Raw genomic sequence first — 24908 nt, forward strand, 5'->3', positions numbered from 1 at the left:
GTGGGTGCAGATTGTGGGTGCAGATTCAGAGTGCAGATTCAGAGTGCAGATTCAGAGTGCAGATTCAGAGAAAAGTCAGCAGCACCACCACCACCACCACCACCACCACAGCATCCATCTGTGCAACCATTCAACAACAACTGGTTCAATTATGTTCTCTCAATGTTTCAAGCTTTATTACAAATGTCACAAAAAGATGTTATTTCACTTCTGTTCTTGGATTTTCATCACAATAAAATACACTGAACATAATCTTCACAAACGTTATTTACAAAAGTTTAAGCTATTGCCAATATAAATTACAATCACTTTTATTTAAGTATTAATTATTTTAAAAAATTAAAAGCCGTTGCTATTTGTAATATCAATACATCTAAGTCACGTAAATACAAAACATGTTGCATTACAAATGCTATAGTCGTCACATGTGCGAAAGTTATAACTATTGGCATTGAAAATGACAAAGCTATTAATTTAGCTATTTTCAAAATCAACACATAAATAAAAAAATTGTCATTTACAAGACCAATAGCTCAAACTTTCATAATGCAAGACCTATTGCATTGCAAATGCTTGTTTCTTCGTCTTCTTTTTTGATCAAGATTGCGCACCCTTGTGTGTGGATATAACACAAATCGTGCTTCACCATACTAAGCAATGTGGTTAACTTATCTAAAGTATATTCATTGAGGTTTATGTGCACTAGGGTCTGAATTAATAACATTCTTTTTTTAACAGTAAAAGCAGGTTTCAGGAGCAGGTAGTGTGTTTTGTTTTTTATTTACCTCAAATTAGTATATGTGGATTTTTGGAGGATCGGAGGACTTACTTGACTGGAGTATGATAGATACATTTTCTTGCATACCACTACAGCATTTTATTTAGCTGCAATGAAAACTATCTTTGCTGTAGGCTTGCGGTAAAGTTGATGCGATTTATTTTAAATATAGATGATGCAGTCAAGCTGTTTAACAACACTCTAATTGTGCTTTTGTTTCAATACCAGTGTTCAGTATTCATGCCTAAGATCTGAGTGACTAAGAGGGTTATTAAAATGTGTTGACATATAGTCAATAACTATTTCAACGCATTTCTTGTTAAACATGTCTAAGTATCACTAGAATAAATAACTTACTTTAGGTACTACTCTTTCTGGTGGGTACTCAAACCGCATGTTCCTCACCTTGGGACTCTCCCCTTTGTGCCAGGCTGGAGCTGGTAACTCTTGCAGTAGTTCCCAAGCACCAAAAGGTGTAGGTTTCAGGGTCCCTCACAGTTCAATCCTACCTCCATACTTCATGACACGGAGCCAGTGTGTAAGCGAAAACTTGTTCACTAATGTTTGTTCATGATACTTTTCTGTGCACCAGCAGGGCGTGCACAGAGGAACCGAGACAGCACATCAACAACAGCAACAATAACAACACATAACACATTTCCTCATCTTGGGATCCTATTATGTCAGCTTATAATGTAAGACACTCACTCATTAGGGGAGGAAAAACGGTGTTGCCGAAATGAGCAGTGCTGATTTACTAAGGACTTCTTGATGCACAGCCCTCGCAAAATGTCACTGTGTGGTTCTATTCCTTTAACTTCTTGGAAACAATCATTAGCAAAATTATGCAGGGTTGACCATGTGTTATTTAGCAGAACGCCTCTGGTGACAGCACATATGGGCTTAAGGGAGTAGGCACAAGTGCACTACAGAGGCCAAGGTGTAGAAGATCTTGATTAATAGAATTACCCAAAGTGAAATGGTGTGTTCAGGAACCAGAATGCCTTTCTTGGCTCTAGCAAAATCCACAAAGAGTAATGCAATCTGTCCTGTTGAGTTTGGTAGATGTAATGGGAGACTGCATGTCCGGGGTACAGTCTATACAAACTCTCCTCTTCTTGGGGGCATGACGCAGAGAGACAACGGACGGACTGGGCCACAAAGTGCCAAAACCACTTTGGGCAAAAAAGCTGGGCAGGTACAGAGGCCAACGTGTCTGTGGAAAAAATTATGTAAGGGGGTTGAACGGAGAGGGCCTGAAGTTCTATGCCTCAGGGAGTTGAAGTTATTGCTAACGACAACAAAATAAGAAGGAGAACAGAACAACAATGCATTGGCTCAAAAGGGGATGCCGTGGATAAAGGTCAAAGCTCGACTCAGATCGCCCGGAGCAATAATGAATAGAGTGAGAGGAAACAAGTAAAGCAAACGTTTTAGAAAAGGAGCCACAAAAGACAACTTAAACAACTATGATCGACACATGAAAGTTAAAAGGTCAATCAAGTAACCCTTGAGTGTACCTACTGTCAGGCCCTGCTGTGCAAGATAGTGTGTGAAATGCAGGATGCCAGAAAGGTGGGATTTAAAATGATCCAACCTTCTGGCCAAACCCAATACAAAAATGTGCTCCAGCTACCCACAAAAATTGATTTTGGGACAAGTTTCAAGGTAGCCAAAAGGTCACCTGCAACTTCGTCAGTCAGGCAAAAGGACACTAGCTGGCACCACTCATTCTTCACAGGTACAGCCACAGCAGTTGAGACTGGCATGAATGACATGACCATTATGCTACAATACTAGGTTTAACGTTGATGGGAAAAGAAAAGGTGGCCAAATGGGTTGTATGTTTTTTCAACGAACTCCGTTGTAACGCATGCCTTTACCACGCATGCGTTACAACGGAATACTATTTACACGCCTATCTTTTTCCACGTCTTTTAGCGTGGTAACGTCATAAGTAAAAAAAAAACGGCTGTTTCCTTCCTCTGCGATGCCGATTATCACGTCTAAAGGGGAGTGTTTTTTTTGGGGGGAAGCCCCCCCCAACCTCCCTTTTTTATATGTACCCTTTACCACACATGCCTTTACTACGTACCTCGTAGTAAAAGTATGCGTGGTAAAGGCTGTCGTTGTAACCACGCATGCGTTGTAATGCATGCGTGGTTAAAGTTATCGTTGAAACGGCCTCGTTGTAGTGGCCGTTTCCCGGCCAAATGCTGCCAACAGATTGATGCACCAGATCATCCTTGCACAGGCTGGAGCAATGTTGTGCCTTATTCTACTGCAACTTCGGCAGGAATTTTGATATAAGTGGAATCAACTGAAACATGTACAGCAGGCTTTCGGACCAGAACATGAAAGCATCCCCCAGGGAACCATTCAAAATAAGTACATGGTTCAAAATAGGACACTTTCTATTCTGAACTCCGGCGAGGAGGTCCACAGGAAGAGACAGCAATTTGTAGAAGATCACCTCCATCACTTCAAGGATTATGTGCCAATTGAGGTCCTCCATCAAAATGTGGCCAAAGGCAGCCACTCTCACACTGAGGGAAACTGTCAGATGGGTGGTTAAAGGAAAAAGTCCTCATTGCTGCACCTTCTTCCATAAGAAACTATTCTCTCAATAAAGGGTCCGCAACCCCTCACCACACAGCCTCTTTACATAATGGACGGTGTTGGTATTTTGAGAGAAGCTGAATGATGATCCCTGAGATGGTCTGACTCAGACCAAGGGTCCCACACCATCATGCCGTACAAATGGGGATCCCAGCCAGTGCAGCAGAGTTCAGTGAACATTGCAGTATACAATTGTGAATTGATGAACAGAAAGACCTTCAGATTGGAAAGGCCCATCCCACAATACAAGTCTAAGTCGACTGACTAAAATAACTCCACCTGAGCCAGGTGGCGCCCTTGGTGCTGGAGACCACCTGAGCCAAGTGGCGCCCTTGGTGCTGGGGACACTACTATCACAGGTACCACTAGAGGGCCCTTGTGTGCTATCTGGCACGGAGAAGAAACAGTATACAGGAGGCTACAAGGTCAAGCAGACGTAAGACCTGTGGGATCAGGAGATGCATCGGAGTCAGAAACTTCAAACTCATCTCTCAAATATCTATCATCCCCTAAGTAGAAGAAAAACCTTCAAGCGGTCCATGTTCAGCACCACACACACCTATGAAGGTCATACTCTGCTTTGCAGTAAGGTGAGACTTTTGAGCTTTGATGGTAAAGCACAGGTCATGGAGAAAAGTGATCATGCGTCGCCGATGCCCCGCAGCGGGGACTGAACGTTTATCTGCTTGTCGCTCAAATATGTAACTATATGGACTCTCAACCAGAGAAAACATGAGGCACGGTTGTCTGCAAGTGGACTTCAGCTACTGCTGATGAGCAAGGAGAATTGGAAAGTAGAACCCTGGAATCCCCCTTATTCAAAGCCAGCAAGACTTGGCTCAGACTGCATCTAGAAGGGAGGGGACGCTAGTGCTCCTTTCATCCAGAGATGCAACCTTCATGCCCCCCTTGTTTTGGAAGGCAAAGAAAATTGCCTTCAGAATGGAGGTCACTGCTGGAGACCCCACCCAGTGCAAGGATATCAGTACAAAGGGAGGGGCAGGAGGGTAGGAAGAGCCCTTCGCAGATCAGCTGGATGACCCAGCAGTCTGATGTGATCGTCTTCCAAATGACAGAAAAGTGGAAAAACCTTCTACCACTGGAAGATGGTGGAGTAAGGGGTGAGGGGGGAGTGGGGGGGCAGGGAGGGAAATCAGATAGGTTTTGAGACAGCAGAGCCTGCAGAGGAGAGAAGGAACTGGGTTAGTTGCGGATGGAGATGGCAAATTTTAGACCCAACCTTGCCATGAACAGAGGAGTAGATCTGCTGTGGTCTCTCTACCGGTTAAGAGGCTTGCGACTGCCAGGACTTGAAAGCTCTGGAATAGTCCTGGGATTTACTGCATTGCTGGTGAAACTGCCTCACTGGTTATTCCAAATCCAGCAAATGAGCTGCAGCCAGGGCTTCTTGAAGTGTCCCAGGGAATCGTCCTTCTCTCCATGCAAACCACTGGCCATTAGAGGCCAGGTCCATCAGAGTGTCTTGGATATCTCCTGAAAAGCCAGTGATACGTATCCAGGCATGAAGGCATAGGGTTACAGCAGGGCTGATTAACCTGGTCACAGTATCCCTGAATATCCAAGTTATACTTCAGGATCAGCTTTGAAGCATCCAAACTTTCAGTTACAACAACAGAATACAGCTTCTTCATGTATTCTGGTTTGCTTACAATTACTGGCTTAGCCAATCCCCACAAGGTGTGGGCACAGCAACCTTGAAGGCATATAGCATTTGCCACATAGAGAGCAAGACTGCCTGAATTAAAAACATTTTGTCCCATGGCGCTCAGCCATTTAGACTCCCTGTCTCGAGAGATTCAATGGAATGTAAGGTGCGTAAATTTGGAGGATAAAGTATGAACCACCAGGCTCCTCCCGCAACGTGCGAGGATAAAAATTTGGTTTAAGCCGCAGAAGGCCTATGGTGTCCGGAATTTTGTCTGTTCACCACTTGGCCAGAGAAGGGCAAATCTCAGCCAGACAAACAGGTTCCAATAGTGAATATCTAAGGAAAGTAATAAAGCTACAAATGACAAAGTAGAGTTCAAGAAGTCCGCCAAAATTTTAGGCTTGGTTCAGTGGAGGGCAAAGTCATGTCCCGCAGGAAGAGAAGACGTGGTATATTGTGTGTGTGCCTGCTGTGTGTTAAATTGCATGTATGCATAGTGCATAGGCTATTAGGGATCCTTGGCCAAGACAAAAGCCACGGACCCAGGATGGGGCCCAACAGCTGAAACATGTTCACCTGTGATGTAGGAGCAATAATAACTCCCGAACATTTGCCCTATTTTTAATGACCTTGTTGGCCCCTCACCATATAAGGTAATTTCCTAAGAGTTTTCTGCCATGATTCTTATGGTTCCTATTACTTTTTCGAAACCTCAAGGGCTTCCTGCAAGGACAGGAAGCCTGCCCGCATTAAAGCATTCTTTGGGAAGCAAGGACAACCAATGATGAAGCATGACACCGTCGGGGGTGAAGCCAGTCCTTGCATTTGTTATAATATGCGGTAGTTCTCTCTTCAATCATCTTGGGTCCTATCCATACCACGCAAGACAGGGAATCAGGGCCCCACCGCTTGGGCAATTCAAAAGCATGGGCCTTGTGTCTCATATCTCGTTTGCTTTTTTAATGTGCTAGAGTAACATGGGAGGATGCAAAGTAGATAGCCTCTTCGTCTTCCTCTCATTCCCCTGCCTCATTCACCTTAGAGGGTCATAGGTTGGGTATCAGTGCCTATATGCCATTGTTGTCAGGTCCAGTGTCTGAGTCGCGTCTGAAGCGGTTGGGGAAATGTTTTCTTGACCTGTCTGACACGTGCAGTGTCCTTCTTCACTGATGTAAACTTTATTAAACAAACAACAACGGCTGTTTGAAACTCAGGTGATTAGGACGGTAAACTTCATTCTACATTTAAAGAAAGATTTAATTAAATAGCTGGCTGTATACGGGGCAAAGCAAGTTTAGACTTCATACCGCTTAAGATCAGTGGAATCAAGAGTGTGAAAACATGAAGGAAACCACATGACTGAAATTGTTGGTGCTGACAAGTTATAAAAGTTAAACTAGTACTTCAAAAACAATTAAGTGGTATAAACCACAAACTAACAACTCAATTGTAAATTCTACTGATTACTAAAAATGAACAAACAAGTTTCAAAATGCTTCCAAAGACGTGGCATATGTATGCAAATTAGGTTCACTGGCAAGGCATTTTAAATATGCATTATTTTAGTAAAATTAATGTAGACCTACCTTCACAAATGTAACATTCGCGTGTTCTTTGGCTAACACAGCCATTACTTCGTTCATTTGAGAGCACTGAGGAGCCCATGGTGCCCAAAAATGGACAACTACAAGCGATCTAACAAAAAACAAAAATAAACAACGCTGTATTATAATAGTCTCCACAAACATTAATGTGCAAGAAAAGTATTTCCTTCAATCTTAAAAATAAAACAGACACTCAAACGTATGTAGAAAGTGCAGCCAAATGTGGTGTGCTTTCTATCTGCTGAGGGTAGGACTTCTTTTTTAAATCCCTCACTCTCTCTAGTTTTCCTATTTACTGGTATGTACACTGCTTTTGTTTTCTGTCACTGGAAAGAACATTTTTAAAGAAAAACAAAAAAACTACTTAAATGACTTATTGAGCAAAAAAAAAAAAATCGGTAAATCACACGGGATTAAACACTACTTCCTGTATTTGATGATAACCGCGACTGCTTCATAATCTTTTCTGAAGAGCAAAAATCAATCTAAAAAAGAAGTAAACAATTGTTATCCTTTGGTCACACTCTCATGGATATGCAGAAGTGTTGGCTTCCTTAAGGTATGATTAAGAAAAGGGGGTGGTGATGAACAGAGTGCCTGAATTAAGCAGACCACTCTTACCCAGTCCAAAGATCAGGGCTTGATCCATCACCGTTTTTTAGCTCACAGCACCATCCCAGCTCAGAACTTGGCTATATGCAAATTAGTCTGTTCCTGTACCAGTGCATGATGGGAACAGGGCAAACCAAACTACCAAGCCAATTCTTATACTGGGAAGGAAACAAGCTTCCGGGGACCGGTTTCTGCCATTTCAGGCGTCGTCGGCCCGGCTTGCTTGAATCCTGATGGTGCAATGAGCAAGGGACTCACATCTGAGTATACCCTTCCACACTTATGGTGGACAAAATGATTCAGAAAAGGGGGTGGTGATGAACAGAGAGCCTGAATTAAGCAGACCACTCTTACCCAGTCCAACGATCAGGGCTTGATCCATCACCGTTTTTTAGCTCACTGCACCATCCCAGCTCAGAACTTGGCTATATGCAAATTAGTCTGTTCCTGTCCCAGTGCATGATGGGAACAGGGCAAACCAAACTACCAAGCCAATTCTTATACTGGGAAGGAAACAAGCTTCCGGGGACCGGTTTCTGCCATTTCAGGCGTCGTCGGCCCGGCTTGCTTGAATCCTGATGGTGCAAAGAGCAAGGGACTCACATCTGAGTATACCCTTCCACACTTATGGTGGACAAAATGATTCAGAAAAGGGGGTGGTGATGAACAGAGTGCCTGAATTAAGCAGACCACTCTTACCCAGTCCAAAGATCAGGGCTTGATCCATCACCACCCCCTTTTCTGAATCGTTTTTGGCCACTAAAGGTGTGGCAGGGTATACTCAGACATGAGTCCCTTGCTCACTGCTCCATCAGGATTCAAGCAAGCCGGGCCGACGAGGCTGAAATGCCAGAAACCGGTCCCCGGTAGCTGTTTCCTTTCTGGTGAAGAATTGGCTTGGTAGTTTGGTCTGCCCTGTTCCCATGATGCACTGGGCCAGGGACATACTAATTTGCATATAGCCAGGTTCTGAGCTGGGATGGGGCAGTGAGCTAAATAACGGTGATGGATCAAGCCCTGATCTTTGGACTGGGTAAGAGTGGTCTGCTTGATTCAGACACTCTGTTCATCACCACCCCCTTTTCTGAATCGTTTTTGGCCACTATAGGTGTGGCAGTGTATACTCAGACATGAGTCCCTTGCTCACTGCTCCATCAGGATTCAAGCAAGCCGGGCCGACGAGGCTGAAATGCCAGAAACCGGTCCCCGGTAGCTTGTTTCCTTTCTGGTGAAGAATTGGCTTGGTAGTTTGGTCTGCCCTGTTCCCATGATGCACTGGGCCAGGGACAGACTAATTTGCATATAGCCAGGTTCTGAGCTGGGATGGGGCAGTGAGCTAAATAACGGTGATGGATCAAGCCCTGATCTTTGAACTGGGTAAGAGTGGTCTGCTTAATTCAGACACTCTGTTCATCACCACCCCCTTTTCTGAATCGTTTTTGGCCACTATAGGTGTGGCAGGGTATACTCAGACATGAGTCCCTTGCTCACTGCTCCATCAGGATTCAAGCAAGCCGGGCCGACGAGGCTGAAATGCCAGAAACCGGTCCCCGGTAGCTTGTTTCCTTTCTGGTGAAGAATTGGCTTGGTAGTTTGGTCTGCCCTGTTCCCATGATGCACTGGGCCAGGGACAGACTAATTTGCATATAGCCAGGTTCTGAGCTGGGATGGGGCAGTGAGCTAAATAACGGTGATGGATCAAGCCCTGATCTTTGGACTGGGTAAGAGTGGTCTGCTTAATTCAGACACTCTGTTCATCACCACCCCCTTTTCTGAATCGTTTTTGGCCACTATAGGTGTGGCAGGGTATACTCAGACATGAGTCCCTTGCTCACTGCTCCATCAGGATTCAAGCAAGCCGGGCCGACGAGGCTGAAATGCCAGAAACCGGTCCCCGGTAGCTTGTTTCCTTTCTGGTGAAGAATTGGCTTGGTAGTTTGGTCTGCCCTGTTCCCATGATGCACTGGGCCAGGGACAGACTAATTTGCATATAGCCAGGTTCTGAGCTGGGATGGGGCAGTGAGCTAAATAACGGTGATGGATCAAGCCCTGATCTTTGGACTGGGTAAGAGTGGTCTGCTTAATTCAGACACTCTGTTCATCACCACCCCCTTTTCTGATTCCTTAAGGTATGAGGCAAGCTAAGAACGTAGGCCCATGTAAGTAAAAACTTTTTTTTTAATAAGAGTAAGCTTATTTCCCTGCATTGTTCTCAAGCAGGATCTCTTACTGATTGTCTGATTTACAGGAAGGAAAACCCTTGGAAGTTTCTCGAGAGTTCCGGTGGTCATAATAGAGGGCAGTTTGCACTCTTACTTGTTGCACCTGTCCTCCAACAACTACCGTAATTTTTTGTGGTTAAGTTTGCTCAAACACGAGGTTTACTTTGCTGTCAAATACTTCAGTTATGATGATAACACCTCACGTTTTTCATGGGTTTTGACATTCTTCCAAGGACAATATTCATTCCATATATTTTAGGGCCGGCCTAAGACGCGCTTGCACGGTCACCTGTGAGACACTTTGTTTAGATTTTGTGTAGAGCTCACCCATTGCATACCACTGGTTGACTTTATCGGTTTCACTTCCTTGCTTCACTTCTTACAGTGTTTCATCCCTCCCAAAGAGCATGGCCAAAGTACTGCTTATTTGCCCAGTGTGTCCCTTCCACTGCTCTTCAGAAGTACTTTCTTTTTAGGTCTCGCCTGCGTTGCAGCGCATGCCCTGCACACTGGCGAGAAATTTTGTGAGAGGGATTTCTGAAAAGGGCTTTATGCCCCGCCCCTCATTTCCATTGGCTGGCATCACCGTTTATGCTAAACAGTGGCCTGCAATTGGAAAGGAGGGTATTTTTGGACACCCTTTCGTCTCTGATCAGACTGGGTCGCCAGCTTTGCTGCTATCACAAAGCACTTTCTTATCTTTATGGGGCCATGTGCTTCTAATTAGAAACACATGGCCCCATAAAGACAAGAGATCAATGCTTGTTTTTTTGGTAGCCTAGCACAACAGTTCCCCGGTCTCCATGTTCAGAAGACCCCAAGCGCCCCCAGCAGGACAACACCATGGGCACCCACAGCGGCAACTTCCACTGCGACAGGCCACTAAATTGAATCTAATATGTGTATATCCTCAAATTTAAAGGTGATTCCTAATTGTTATATTAATGTCTAGTAGCTAGCGTTGTAGTTCATCTATATGGTTTAATGGACTTCGTCTCAAAATAAACTCCTCCTTCCTCTGCACAAACACACACACACAGGGCTTGTGCGGCCTCTGTCTCTTCCCCTCGCAGAGACGCTCTCCTTCCCCCTATTGAGGTGCGGAGCACATCCAGGCCATTGCGGCTACAGCTCTGCTTCCATTACTGACCAAGCCTCGCCCAAAGCGAAGGGAGTTTATGCCACAGACAGCTGTGTGCCTCCTGACTGGGCAGTGCGAGCCGGGACATATCTAACCAGGGAGTCAGGAGGAACGGGCAGGTAAAGTGCGGCCGACAGGTAGGAAGCAATGTGGCGTGTCCTGCCTGAACTTCCGTCTCCGCAAGTGCCCGGGCAAAGGGGGCTCTTCCATTTTCTGACCTGCTTGCTCCTTTGTTTTCACAACACTTTATGTACAAAATGTTTGATAGCACAGGTTCCGTCACCTTCTCTTCGCCCCATCACCCCAACTAACCCTCTTTTCGCGCTATAAGTGACATTCTTATCCTGTATGGCAGGCAGCCTTCGTAGCACCCTCACACAGGCCCCATGGTATGGACAGTGCCTTGCAGTAATGACAGCTGCACTCTTGGTGCTGCACAAAGACTCACTACCGCAGTGTTCATTGTAAGCTGCAAAACACACAGACAGTGCCTAGAGCAGTAACCAATTAAACTGTGCAGTGGCAGCTACTCAGTTATAGTGTGCACTGCCAACTTACAAACACACTGCAGCCATCAATGAGAGCGCTAATCACCAAGCACTGTGCTGCTGCTGGCTTTGAGGCACCTAGGTGTGTGCACACAAGGTCACTCAGACAAGCTCCTCCACTCACCCCATTCTCTGCCCAATGGTTTTATCTTCTTCTCCATTTAAGTCTCTTCTCGCTATTCGTCCTGCCTCGTGGCCCTCCTCGGGTTCATGTTTTCTTGTTCGTTTTTTTCTGGGGTTTTTCTCGCTCTCCACAGTGCTTGTATCTGTGTCCCACCCTTCTGCTCCTTCAGTTTTCTCCCTTTTCTCCCTTCCTCTCATAAAATCCTCTCATCGTCCCTAACCCTCTCTTTGCTCCCTCGCCACACCTAACCCTTTCTTCTCGCTCTATCTTCCTTTCACATGTCTGCAAATCAAATAAGTCTCGCATTTACATGAGTTTATGCTATTGGCATTGTAAATGCATTATATTTATAGTTTTAAAAAACAATAACATTAATAAAAGACATTTTCCTTTACAATGCCAATAACACAAACTTGTGTAAATGCAATGAAATAGGTCTGGCATTTACAAGACTTTAAACTATTGCCTTTGTAAATAACAATGGCTTTTATTTATGTTTTACAAAACAAAAATATTGTCTTTTACAATGTCAATAACTCAAACTAATGTCAATGTGAGACCTATTGCATTGCAAATGCTGGTTTTAGTTGCAGCTGCAGCAGTACATGTGCTTGCATGCCATCTGTCCCATTCACCCCTCGTTCCACTCTGCATTGCTGCTTGTGCGGTTTGTTTGCTTTTTGTCCCGTCCCACTACAGTTCTGTTGCTTTCCCTCTTCCACTTTGCCCATGTTATTCATTTGCCCAGGTTATTCATTGGGCAAATCCAATAGGTCTCCTCTACTAAAGCTACTGGCTTTGTTAATGTTTTTAAGCCATGTTGTACAAGACAGCTGCTGTGCAGCATGCCTGAAAGTGAAAAATAATTTTAAAAGCAGCACTATGATTGACGCGTCCAGTGCTGACCATGTCATTGCACTTTGTTTTCTTTTTCTTTCAGCTATACTGCACAGCAGCCATGCTGCTGTACCACATAGCTAAAAAAAAAACGTTAAAGCAAATAGCTCTGGCAATTGGTTTTGCCAATACTTGTCAGCTTTCTAACAGATTCTCGAAATGCAGGCACGGTTTGAGCAAATGGAGAATGGTGCATTCCCATCCACAGAACTGAAGCTGCACTTCAAACATGATGTCAATTAACGCCAAACTCTGTCTAGAGTTGGTTCTTCTCCAATACAGAGGGGAGTTGGGAAGTGGTACAATTTGGACTGTCCCTTGTGCAGTGGGGCAGAGATTGATCTGCATATGTTTGGCACTGACCTGCAAAATCATCATCCCATTGTTTCATAGCCCTTACAAACAGTTCTACCAATGGAACTCAGTCCTTATCTGCAGTACCATTATCCCACTGTTTCAGACCCTAAGCCCTAATGAGCACCTTTGACTATGCTACTCAATCTTGTCCTGCAGCACCATCAACTTCCAATTCCAAAAACAGAGCTCCCACAATCACCTCTTTAAATGTTGTGTTCCAGTGATGATCTGTAGACCCTTCCACAGCATGTCAGCATAAAACCCTTGCGAACAGCTCTGCCAAAGCACCTCAATCTTTCCTGGGCAAAGGCTCCTGCATGCATATATTCTAGGGGTCCCAGGTGTTATCTGGGCAAAGGAGTAGCAACCAATAGGCCCATAAATGCTCAAGGGTGAAAATCCAAGGATTTTGTTGGTCAAAGGGCAGGCACCTAGGACCGGGCACCAAAGGATCCCCAGCAGTTTAGTTGAGAAAGCAGTTGCACCCAAGGATCCTATAGATGCTCCTAGAAAAGGGACAACTTGTGTGCATGGTGAGCATAAAATATTTTATCCATTTCAGCGGCTCGTTATCCTCACTTTACCACGTGGCACGGGTTCATCACAACATCTTCTTGCCGCCTGCTTACTCGGTACGATTTATGTCAATTTATTTAACTCCTTGGATCAGTTCTCTTAATAGAGAAGCAATAGAGGAGAATGGACGGCTCATGGACCCCTTACCATAGCGTGTAATGGAGCTGTAAAAGAACAAGGACCTTGCTTCCTTTCACAGGGACACTCTTGCATAGCTTCCAAGCGTTGCAGCCCAATGCTTGAGTAGTCCATCCACTTTTTCCCTTTTGCATTGTGGGACTTGCCCATTCCTTCCCCAACAAGATCAGGACTACAAGTCCCAGAATCCAAAGGAGAACCTGGACTGAACTAGATACTCATGAACTTGAAGATCTTGAAAAATCTCTGCTCCTGGAGGGCATCTCGTTTATAGAGGAGTAAAGGGTGTAAACGCGTAATTTTAAGTCACCTGTCCTGTTAGGCAAAACAAACAAAGCGGAACACTGTGCTCCAGCCTTGCACCACAAATTATCATGGACACCTTACAATAAGAAACGTATAGAAGGAAATGCTTAGAACCAGCCAAGCCCTGTTACTAGCTACCAATGAAGATTCGAAGCATTCAGGAGCATATTCACTTCAAAAGACCTTTATAAACCACCATTTCCAAGATAACTATACCAGCTCAAAAACCTGACAGTATTTGGAAAGATAATCACACCTTCAAATGCACTCTACAGCTTACAACCCACAGTTATGAAATAATCCAGCTGCACACTGCTTGATATATGCAGGTAAGCTAAGACAAAATGACCTATGGTTACCAGAGTATTATACAGTAATGCCATTGCATATGTAACTCTCCTGGCCCACATTCACTTTCAGTGATTGGTGCTAACTGTAGCTAAATCCTCCTACACTCACATAAGATATTCAATGTGGATCATGTCCATCACTCAGTACTGTACCAGCCAATAAACTAGCCATCACCACCTAAACAGTCATGGAATAACTGAAGAGATCTGTCACATACTGCTTGTCAATAGGAGGGCTCTAATCTAGTCCACCACTGATGGTCCCAACTAGCTACACATTGTGACTGCTTCATTACATCTCGCAATGACATACAAGTATAGGATGATGGTGGCAAAGCATAACCCAGCAGGTCTCTCTACCATATCTCCATCTGACCTTGCCTGCTCAGAAAAAAAAACTTTAAACAAAATATCAAGTTTGACAACCCAGTGCTGTAACCAGCTGAGTAGTACAAAAGGGGGTGGTGATGGCCGGAGCATCTAAATCAATCAAACACTCACACCCAGTCAAAAGATCTGGGTTTAATCCATCACCGTTCTTTAGCCCACTCTGCCACCCCAGTTCAGATATGGCTATATGCAAATCAGTCTGACCCTGTGCCTCATGGGAACAGTCCAGCCCGAACTGCCAAGCCATGTCTTCCCTGGACCGGAAACAAGCTTCCGAGGACCGGTTTCTGGCATTCCAGCCATCTTCAGCCCGGCTTGCTTGAATCCAGTGGCAAAGTGAGCAAGGGACTCACGTCTGAGCATACCCTGCCACACTTAAGGCGGCCAAAAGCGGTACAAAAGGGGGTGGTGATGGACGGAGCATCTGAATCAATCAAACACTCACACCCAGTCAAGTCAAGTCAAGAAATACTTTATTCGGTTCAATTTTCAGAAACCATAAAAGTACAAGACACACTTAAAAAACGGTCCAAAGGTCGCAATACATCATTAAAAAGAGTTACATTTTACAATACAAAAGAAGCAAGCGATGATAAAAGCATTACAGAGTAAAAAGCTAGATTCAGTTATACAATAAGCAAAATTAGTAGTGGGTATTCTACGTCCAATTGATCTTTTTACCCAATCTCACTGCAATAGATAAGAATTTGGCCACATTATAGATTTCCCAGATATTAGTTAACATCTGAAGATACAAAATAGCTGGTTTTACCTGCCTAAACCCTCTCCCCTTTAACAGGGGGATGAAGAACTTTTTCCTGATGTCTTTAAAGTAGGTACAAAAAAAACAGGTAATGGGCAGTGTCCATGATGGAGCAGCCATCGCAATTACATATGTTCAAATCCAGGTCCCTGGTCCAGCCATGACGGCCAGAAATTAACAAATCGACTTTGTTCAATCGGAACTTAGTGAGAAGGTACCTATGGCTTGGATTATTAACAACCTTCAAGTAAAGTTCCGGTTCATGGTCTGAAGAGACAATCAATTGATGAGACCTAACAGAGGGTTTTATCAGCTCCCTGTTTTCCCTGTCCATTCCACTATACAACAAAAAAGTGTTTTTTGCCCACTTCAAATCCGACTTCACAAGGGCAGATGGGTTGTGAAACAGTTCAGGCCTTCCCAGCTTTACACACAACTGTTCAACATATTTTAGCCAAGGAATCATGTTCCAATGATCTAATTTTAGGCAGTCCTTCAGAATTTCATGATTAACTACAAGCTCTGGATTGAGCCACACAGATATCCATTTCAACAGAGGGGCCATAGAAACTCGGTCTTCCAGAAAATCCACCCCGCATTCCTGATGTACAATATAGCTGGCCGTGGATTTTGGCAAGGAAAGAATGGATTTTAAAAAATTATCTTCGATCACTTGGAGAAATTTGACAGGCCTAATACCCCACAGGTCAGCACCATACAAAGCGATGGCTATACATTTAGCAGCGTACACTTTTAAAACTGCCTCTATGGGCTTCACCCCAAGTTTACGTGAAAAACCAAGGACTGCAGATATGGATCGTGCCAAAACCTTTTTTTTCTCCAGCATTTGGGGGTGCCATGTAGAACGGTCATCAAAGACAACACCCAAATAGGGGAATCTGGAAACCCTTGATAACTTGTGGCCATTACAGTGTAAAATCATGACGTTTTTTTTGGCCTTTGCATGGTGACCTACCACCATTACATGGGATTTGCCAAAATTGATGCCTAAATCCAGTTTTGTCATAAAACTATAAAAAGAGTTCAATAGGCTTTGCAGACCCACTGCAGTTCTGGCTATAAGAGCAGCATCGTCTGCATACAATAATGCGGGCAATGTGTATTTCCCTGCCCTAGGTATATCTTTACATGCTGTGCCCAGTGTTCCACCCAAGTCGGTAATATATAGTGTGAAGAGCAGGGGAGCAAGAATACAGCCCTGCCTTACACCGTTGGTAATACTAATTTTCCCTGTACAGTTCCCTTTTCTGTCATAGCGAACTGTAGCGGTGAGGTCCTTATGGAGGTCGGCTAGAAAATACACGATATTTGGGTCAATTCCTATACTGAGGAGCTGGCCCCACAACTTGGATCTGTTAACTCGGTCAAATGCCGAGGACAGATCCATAAAAGCAATGTACAGGGATCCCTGCTTTGCTTTAGTGTATTTTCCTATCAGCAATTGTAGGTTTAAGCTCTGATCGATGGTACTCCGTCCCTTTCTAAAACCATACTGAAGGGGGGAGAGGGTGTTATTCTCCTCTAGCCATTCAGTAAGTTTGCTGAGAACCACCCTTCCTATGACCTTAACCGCAGAGTCTATTAGGGATATAGGGCGATAATTTCCGGGTTCTCCCCTGTCTCCTTTTTGGGTTTCGCCTGCCGAAAGGCTGCGCTCTGCGCAGCCTTTCAGCGCAGGTGAAATCCTATGTCGACACTAAGCACTTCGAGAACGTCCCCCGGCTCTCATTGGCTAGCTCCATAAATGGAGGCTAGCCATTGGGTGCCGGATCTGTCCGTCAAGGCCGGACCAGATTCGGGGGCGTTCCCGAGATTTTTTCCCAGGGCGGAGTTACGTTTTTCCCTGTTCCCTCCCCTTTCACTGAAAGTGAATTCAGATGCGCTGTCCATTCCCGCCCCCTCCGTGTGCCTTTCCGCCCCCCTCGCTGTCCTGTGCACGTTTCCCGCCGTCCGTGTCGTCTCCCGCCCCCTCCCGCCGTCCGTGTCCTCTCCCGCCCCCTCCCGCCGTCCGTGTCCACTCCCGCCCCCTCCCGCCGTCCGTGTCCACTCCCGCCCCCTCCCGCCGTCCGTGTCCACTCCCGCCTGTATCTGTGTTCTATTCCAAGATGGCCCCGTTGGTTTATTTGTAATCTTGCCAGAGCGAGGCGTCCCCTCCCGCCCCCTCCCGCCGTCCGTGTCCACTCCCGCCTGTATCTGTGTTCTATTCCAAGATGGCCCCGTTGGTTTATTTGTAATCTTGCCAGAGCGAGGCGTGGTTCGCAGAAATTGCTATGCGTGACGTCGGTGTTCTCGCGGGCGGTACCACAGTGGGCCTCCTAGCATGGCGTTGTGACAGTTCCCGGTGCGACAGCAGGATGGAGTCGTTGGAGGTCATGGATGGGCTAAGCCGGCTGGGGGACGAGCTGACCATGGGGGACATCGATGGTGAGATCTTGGGCCAGTGAGGGTTTGGTAGTGAGAAGCAATCTAGAGTGACAGCTAGAAGCGAGCTTTAGGGAGAGGCAACACGGTTGTTTTGTAAGTGAGGGGCGATTAAAATGAATGCTGTAATGAAGGTGTAGCAGGAGCGCCAAGGGATGGGTGTCAAGCAAAGGCTGTGAAATGTACATGACAGGAGATGGAGTTTAGGGAAAGGTAGCCAGTAAGGGGTCTAAAGGAGTGGTAGTAAAGACAAAAGCATATGAGGGGAGGGCAACAAGAAAGGGTAGGTGTAAGGTAAATGTGGCTTGAGACTGGTATAGATGGATGTTTATCTTCACTCTAACGGTAAATGTATTAAGTGTTCACTCTAAAAGTAAATGTATTAAGTGAGGCCGAAATTGAATTGAATTTAAGGTGCCCCTTAGGTAGGACGGCTATATTACCACAACCAAAAACTAGGATGGACACAGACATACTAAAAGGACTAAACGTTGGTACTGATCACGGACACTGGAGGGCATAATTACATCACCAAACCAATATAGGACTAGACTCACTGCCATACCCCACAACCTGTAATTTGGGCTACAAATAAAAACAAAAAAAGACTACCATGTGAGGGGTTGTGCACTTTGTTACATTTCAAAACAGTTTGACTAGAGTTTCCCTTGCATTCTGGGAGACTTAATACTATATTATAATGGCATAACAAGTTTACAAGTACCAGAAAGGAAATGAAAAATGGCGCTTTATAACTTCAGTGTCTTTCTGAAGGGGTGGGGAGCTTTCCTGAGACCCGCGATGCACTTAATTAAAATTTTCAATGGGATTGTGAAAAAGGCTTAAGCTTGTCTGATAGGGCTTCTGAGACACGGATTCACTCTCCCTTATAACACGCTGTGCTGCATGAAAGTGTTATGGCAGCCCAGCATGTGAGTCTTCGAAGAAGCAGCTCCTCTCACTGGTGTTGAGAGAGCCGTGGAAACCTGAGCATGCACTACACACTAATTAATGTACGCCCCGCCGACCCTCTCTACAACAGGGACTTATATTTATTTAATCAAAAAGTGTCGGGAGACAGGGACATCTTTTAAAAATCAGGTCTGTCGGGATAAAGTCAGGATGACTGGTCTCGCTACATTAAGGAATCTGATGCTCATCGCAGAGATAACCCATAAATTGTATCACAGCCTAAGATGCATAACGTAACAGCAGGGCTCTAAGGCACAGAAATACCCCTGAATTCTCGATCCCTGTGACTTTTTACCTTTGTAGTATAGCTTCTTTTTGACAGACAGGACAATCCATATGTAGTTGCTGCTTGTGTACCCAGCATGCTCTGTGTTGGAGGACCTCAACATTTGAACATATGCAAAATAGTTTTAACAAGGGCAAGTAAAAAGAGTTTGCAAGAGAAAGTCGGCCATAAGCGATGGATGTCTGTGTTCAAGCGAGAGGAGTAATAAGATGTGTGGATCATAATGAAAGTTCAGAAAAAGGTAATAGAAAATATGTAAAAGGAAGTTTTGAGAAAAGTATAAGAGAAGGCAGTGAGATGATCAGGATCAGAGTAGTGTGTGTGAGAGGTGGCTTAGAAGTTAAGTGAGAGGGAGGGAGAAGGAGCAGCATGTCAGGATAGACAGAGGCGGGCGAAGGAAAAAGGAGAGAGGAGGGATATGTAAGATGGAGAAAGGTAAGTGAGAAAGGATAAGGTGTAAAGAGCATACGATTAAGAAGAGGAAGGAAGATAAATGATAAAAAGAGAGCAAGGGGAAAGCATTGAAAAAGAGGACTCTGTGTGAGACATGGTAGAGCAGTTTTTGCGGAAGAGATTGCTAGGTGAATTCCTAGACTGCCGCCAGCAGAGACATCAATTTACTGGTGGAAGTAGCGGTGACACCATTCCTAGGGGGGTGGTACAGAAAGGTGTGCTTTCATGTAGGGGAGCAGAAATCCTATCCAGGGCCCTCGTAGTGGGAAGAGAGGTAATCATAGGTGATAGGAAAAAGTAAGAGAGATGGCAGGCGAAAGAGGCAATGTGGAGCTGAGTCAGACAGTGTGTAAGAGAGTAGGGTGGGAGAGAAGGGGACAAGCGGGGCAGGTGTGAATGTAAAAAGAGAGAGGAACAAGGAGAAGAGAAAAGGATGGAAAGAAAAATTAAGGTGAAACAAGATGACAAGGTACTGAGCACAGAGAAAAACGAACGCAGAAAAGATCAACACAAAATCTAGTGAAAGGGAGAGAATAAATAGGGACAGAGAAAGGGGATAGCTTAGTGGACAGGGATTCTAGATATCAGAAAGGGCAATGGAGGAGTACAGCCAACATAAGAGATTTGCATTTTTTGGCTTTGTTTCGCCTTCACTCCATGTGTAGGGGAGGTCTTAGTATACATGTAGCAAGGCCTCAGCCTGTGCGATCTTGGGTTTGTTGACAAATGTGTATGTGAATAGTAAATGCAGGGTCTGCAAGAAGTTACAGCAGCAAGACTAAATATGGCCATATCTGTGCAGCAGGGGCGACAGGATAAATAATTGTACTAGGACTTTCAGGACATGACAGAAATATTACTGGCAGTATTTTAAGCGCATGCAAGAAATGGGAGAAAGAGTGATTAGCAAGTCTTTTGACATGGAATGTCAGCTGCGTGAAAGTAGCAGCAGTACTCATATTCACTAACTAATTCGAGTATGCACTCACCTTTTTGACTTAAGCAGCTTCATACATCTGTGCGTATTCTACATGCCACTTAATAGACAAATTCATGGACATCTTCTCATTTCACCCACCTGACATCCACACACCTTACTTCTCAGTGATTTCAACCTCCTGGATAAACACACACGAAAAAAGTAGCGCCACGCTTCTGAGCCTTATTGACACATTCAACTTGCTTCATTATGTCACCCAATCAACACACTCCAAACAACACATCCTAGTCTTCGTGATATCAGTAACTATCCACTGCATACCTCCCATACTTCTGGACTGGTGACTTGATTTAAATAAAAGGATTTCCATGGCCATATCGTGAGTGCAGACTCCTTTCTTCTTTTTGGAGGGAAATTTGCTTGAGATATATCTATATATATATATATATATATATATATATATATATATATATATATATATATATATATATATATATATATATATATATATATATATATATATATATATATATATATATATATATATATATATATATATATATATATATATATATATATATATATATATATATATATATATATATATATATATATATATATATTTACCAAAGTTGCTCCGTCTGGACTGCTTGTGGCCCCGTGGGAGGTGGCGCGCACTCCGGCGGAGCACGCCAGAATTCAAATTCCAAAACGACGACGTGATCAAGGCTTGTCAAAGCCGAAACATGTTGTAGGTGTAATAAACACCCTTGGCCTTTGATCTAGTGCGTGACGTTTGGATTTCTGAGAGCGTTGCTATTGGAAAATTTGTTTTGGAATATATATATATATATATATATATATATATATATATATATATATATATATATATATATATATATATATATATATATATATATATATATATATTCATATTCACAAATCCATATATATATAGTCCTGTAGGCGCGTCATGTGCTCAAGGCCTGCATAGGCCGAAACGCTTCATGGCGGCACAGCGCACAAAGCAAAAGAAACAATAAAAGGTTTGCACAAAATAAGAGGTGTCCGTTTCTGTTTCTGGTTCCGAAGGCATTGAAGCGATTAAGAACAAGCATTTACAATGCAACGGTTTCGCCTTTGGAAAAGTTTGAGCTATTGGCATTGTAAATGACAACATTTGTATTCATGTGTTGGTTTTGAAAACAGATAAATAAATGGCATTGTCATTTACATTGCAAATAGCTTTAACATTTCCAAAGGCGAAACCGTTGCATTGTAAATGCTTGTTTAAAAATAGGGACAATTACAGATTGGGTCCAAGATTCTGGAATACCTGCTTTAAAAATGCTGTTGAAGACTCTAGCTAAGATTTTGGACCAGAATAAAATATCCACTTTAAAAAGATCGGCGGGAACCCCATCCGGCCCGGGAGCTTTATTGCTAGTCTTTTTTTCAATGGCTACGGCCACCTCTTCCTCATCCACCGTTAGGCTGTAGGGGAATTGATATAAACTAGTCATGTCCTCAGCCCCAGGAGTTACCTGTTCATAAACAGTTTTAAAGTACAAGTGCCATTTCTCTTCTTGGATGCCACAATCCAGTTCATTATTGCTTGAGTTCGAGAAGAATGGTTGATTTACCACGGCCCAGAATTTGGCGCTACTTTTCAGGACATCAGTTGAGGTTAGGTCGGCCCAAGCATCCTCTCTGATCTCACGCCGCCTTTTCTCAATGGTGGTCTTGTATACTTTCCTGAGGGTAGCCACGAGTTTTCTGTCTACTGGTTTGGATTTTAAGGCTACTTTTAACTTGTGATTGGCAGCAGAACATTTATTGTCAAACCAGCCTACCTTTCCTTGAGTTTTCCTTTTGCATTGTTGTGTCAGGTGGGACACGATGTCGGCGCAAACCCTATTATACGCTTCTATTACCTCTATGTCCCCCGCCTGATCATTCAAGCAAAGTTTAAAGGCCTCCTGACTACTTATACACAAATTTCCAAAAAAGTCCTCAGGAATTATTTTACACCATTTAATTCTACGGGCCTGGTCAGTTGGTCGTAAATCACATTTATCAACTAGACTCAAGCTGCTTTCCTTATTGTCAAATACGTTCTTAATTTTTAGTACAACCAGATTGTGGTCACTGAAATGGGACCTTACAACATTGTAACAAATAATATTACTGCCATGACAACTACTCAGAAAAATATAATCAATGGTGGACCCACTGCCATGACCCGTGAAAGTTGGAATGCCCTCTTCCCCCCCGAGTGGCAACATTAGTCCATTTTCAGCTAGCATGGATTCTAAAAATGTTCCCTGCTCTGAATGTTCAAAATGGATATTTTCTTCATCTGGGGGGCCAAATAAAATATTGGGGGGACATTTTTCCTGGCAACAATGGACATTAAAATCTCCCAGTAAAATAACAATACAGTCAGGATACATAGACTCCTTGAAGTTGACTAACAAAAAGAATTTAACCTCGACAGGTTGTCAACTGGATGTTCTCTATCAAAGGAGTTATAGAAGTTCACTAACAGTACAGCGTTAAAGCCCCTGTGTGTGATTAAAACTGCAAGACAGTAAGGACTGCCAGTAGGAATTTCCTTATAGGTGCCTGAGATTTTTTCAGATATCAAAGTAACCAGACCACCTCTGGCCCGCCCTCGCTTTGAATTAACAGCTGGAAGAAAAAAAGTGGTAAAACCGTCTACTGTAAGTAAATTTTCGGTTGCCCACGTTTCCTGCATGGCAATTATGTCCATTGAACCTATAAGATCTCTCCAATGAGGGTCGTCAATTTTATTCCTAAGGCCCGCAATATTCCATGTGGCCAGTGCGATCCCCCGCCTGCCCCTTTCATTCCCTTCTAACGTACACAATGCTCTCCCTCCCTCAGTACCCTGGCCTATAGTTAACGTTGGATCAGTACTTAACTCAAAGTTTAGTTCTTGAACGGGCTGACTGCTCTGTGGAAGAGTGTAAGGGGCATTTTGCAGTTGTTTAATAGGTGAGCCCTGTGTATGTCAATCTACCCAATCGGTAAATGACGGGTAATCATAATGATTGAACGTTGGAACATTATAGTAGTTTTCATGCCCATTCACATAGTGATAATCCTGATGTGGGTGGTTATTTTGGGGCCCTGGAGCAAACCCAGCCTGGAGAGGTCTGACCCTTCTTCTCCTGACCAGATTCCATCCGTCCTCACCGCCCTCATCCCAACCGCGGGGTAGAACCTCCCATGGGGGACTGAACTTCTGTCTAATTTTATGTTCCTGGGGTCCCTTTAACCAACTCCATCTTCTATCGGATTGATTCCCCTGAGCATAGAAGTAGGAGAGAGGCCTGGCAGTGACCGTGCTCGCCTGATAGCGCGGTATGCCGGCACAGATATGCTTTACTACCTGTGGGTTCTCAAAGGTGACCACAACGCAGTCACCTTGTAAGTTTTTCCTGTTGCCTCCAACCCAGGGAGTTCTCTCCACCAATAAGATGTTACTGGGCATGCCGGGCGATAACGGGTGATTTTTGGACAGCCAGTGACATACCTTATTTTTTAGGGTTTGGTAGGACTCTGTTTCAGTTGGAGCAAGTTCAGTAACCCCGGTTAAGATCACAACGTAGGAGCATGCATCCGGGGGAAGGTGGATGTTTCTCCGTGGTTCTCTCTTTTCTTTTGGGGCCTGGTCTAGTTTAGAGGTCGGGGGTGTGGGATCTTTAAACTTGACCTGGGAGGGTACCTTAGGTTTAGCAGGTATCTGTTTTGGGTCAGGGGTTTTCAAAATAGTGCCTCCTGAATTGATGGTATTAGTAAGCTTACTGGGCACATTTTTGATGATAGGGACATTTCTATCTACAGTGGGAGGCTTACTCGTAGCCTTATTTACGTGGGGGATCTTATTATCCAAACAGAAACAGGGAGCACTTATGTCTTTATGAATGTTTTTTTAAATAGTTTCTAAGCAACGTAACCTGACCTCAATGGGTTCAAGGAGGGTTTTTAACATTTCAAAGATATTATTATTTACCATGTTTGAGCTGTTCCTGTCCTCGTTGCTACTGACATGATTATCTACTTCACCACTTAAATCCCAAAATTCCTCTAAACTGCTGTCAATAACAGTATCATCTGGTAAGCTTAGGGATAGGCCCGCGTTGGCTTGGTGAGCTCCATCAGAATCAGTAGTATGAGCAACCAGAGTGCTATTTGTGTTTATTGTGCTTAGAGGCACCAGATCTAGGGTAGTTTGGACGAGGTTATGAGTAGTTTGTGCTTTTTTCCCTTTAAGTGTAACAAATTTGACCTTTTGTTTGGGAATTGCCCCCTCTTTCATGCCCCTTTGATGTGCATTAACATTAGAAGCACTATCAGACTCATTTTCGGATGAACCACTCTCTACTAACAAAGCGAGATTAGGTGTTGCCTCCAAGCCTTCTTGAGAGCTTAAAACATCGTGGCCCCCCTCGTTATGTACAATAGCAAGGGTATTTGAACCTATTTCAGCATGTGGGGAGCAAGCTTGGGCTATAAGGCCTAGGGAAGATCTCCTGGCTATAGCCAAATCTTGAGACACCCTTCTGTCCATTAAGATAATCTCTTCATCTATTAGGGCATGAGTCCGTACAATAAAATCGTCAAGGGTACCAGTTAGTTTTTTGGCTCCAGCAGCTGCCATACTTCTGGTCTCTCGACAGTTCATAACCGACTCC

At 44.1% G+C, this 24908-nt stretch overlaps 1 protein-coding gene across 2 annotated transcripts in view; it reads right to left on the reverse strand.

Moving 5' to 3' along the window:
* GLRX3 (glutaredoxin 3) overlaps positions 1–24908 on the reverse strand; it is a 191025-nt gene that overhangs the window by 111737 nt on the left and 54380 nt on the right. For both annotated transcript variants that reach the window (XM_078643492.1, XM_078643493.1), the window contains exon 2: positions 6653–6761. In XM_078643492.1, coding sequence (XP_078499618.1) covers positions 6653–6761 — 109 coding nt within the window. The remainder of the gene's footprint in view (positions 1–6652; positions 6762–24908) is intronic.

This window comes from Lissotriton helveticus, chromosome 5_1, assembly GCF_964261635.1.
Source record: "Lissotriton helveticus chromosome 5_1, aLisHel1.1, whole genome shotgun sequence".
Taxonomy (NCBI): Eukaryota; Metazoa; Chordata; class Amphibia; order Caudata; family Salamandridae; genus Lissotriton; species Lissotriton helveticus.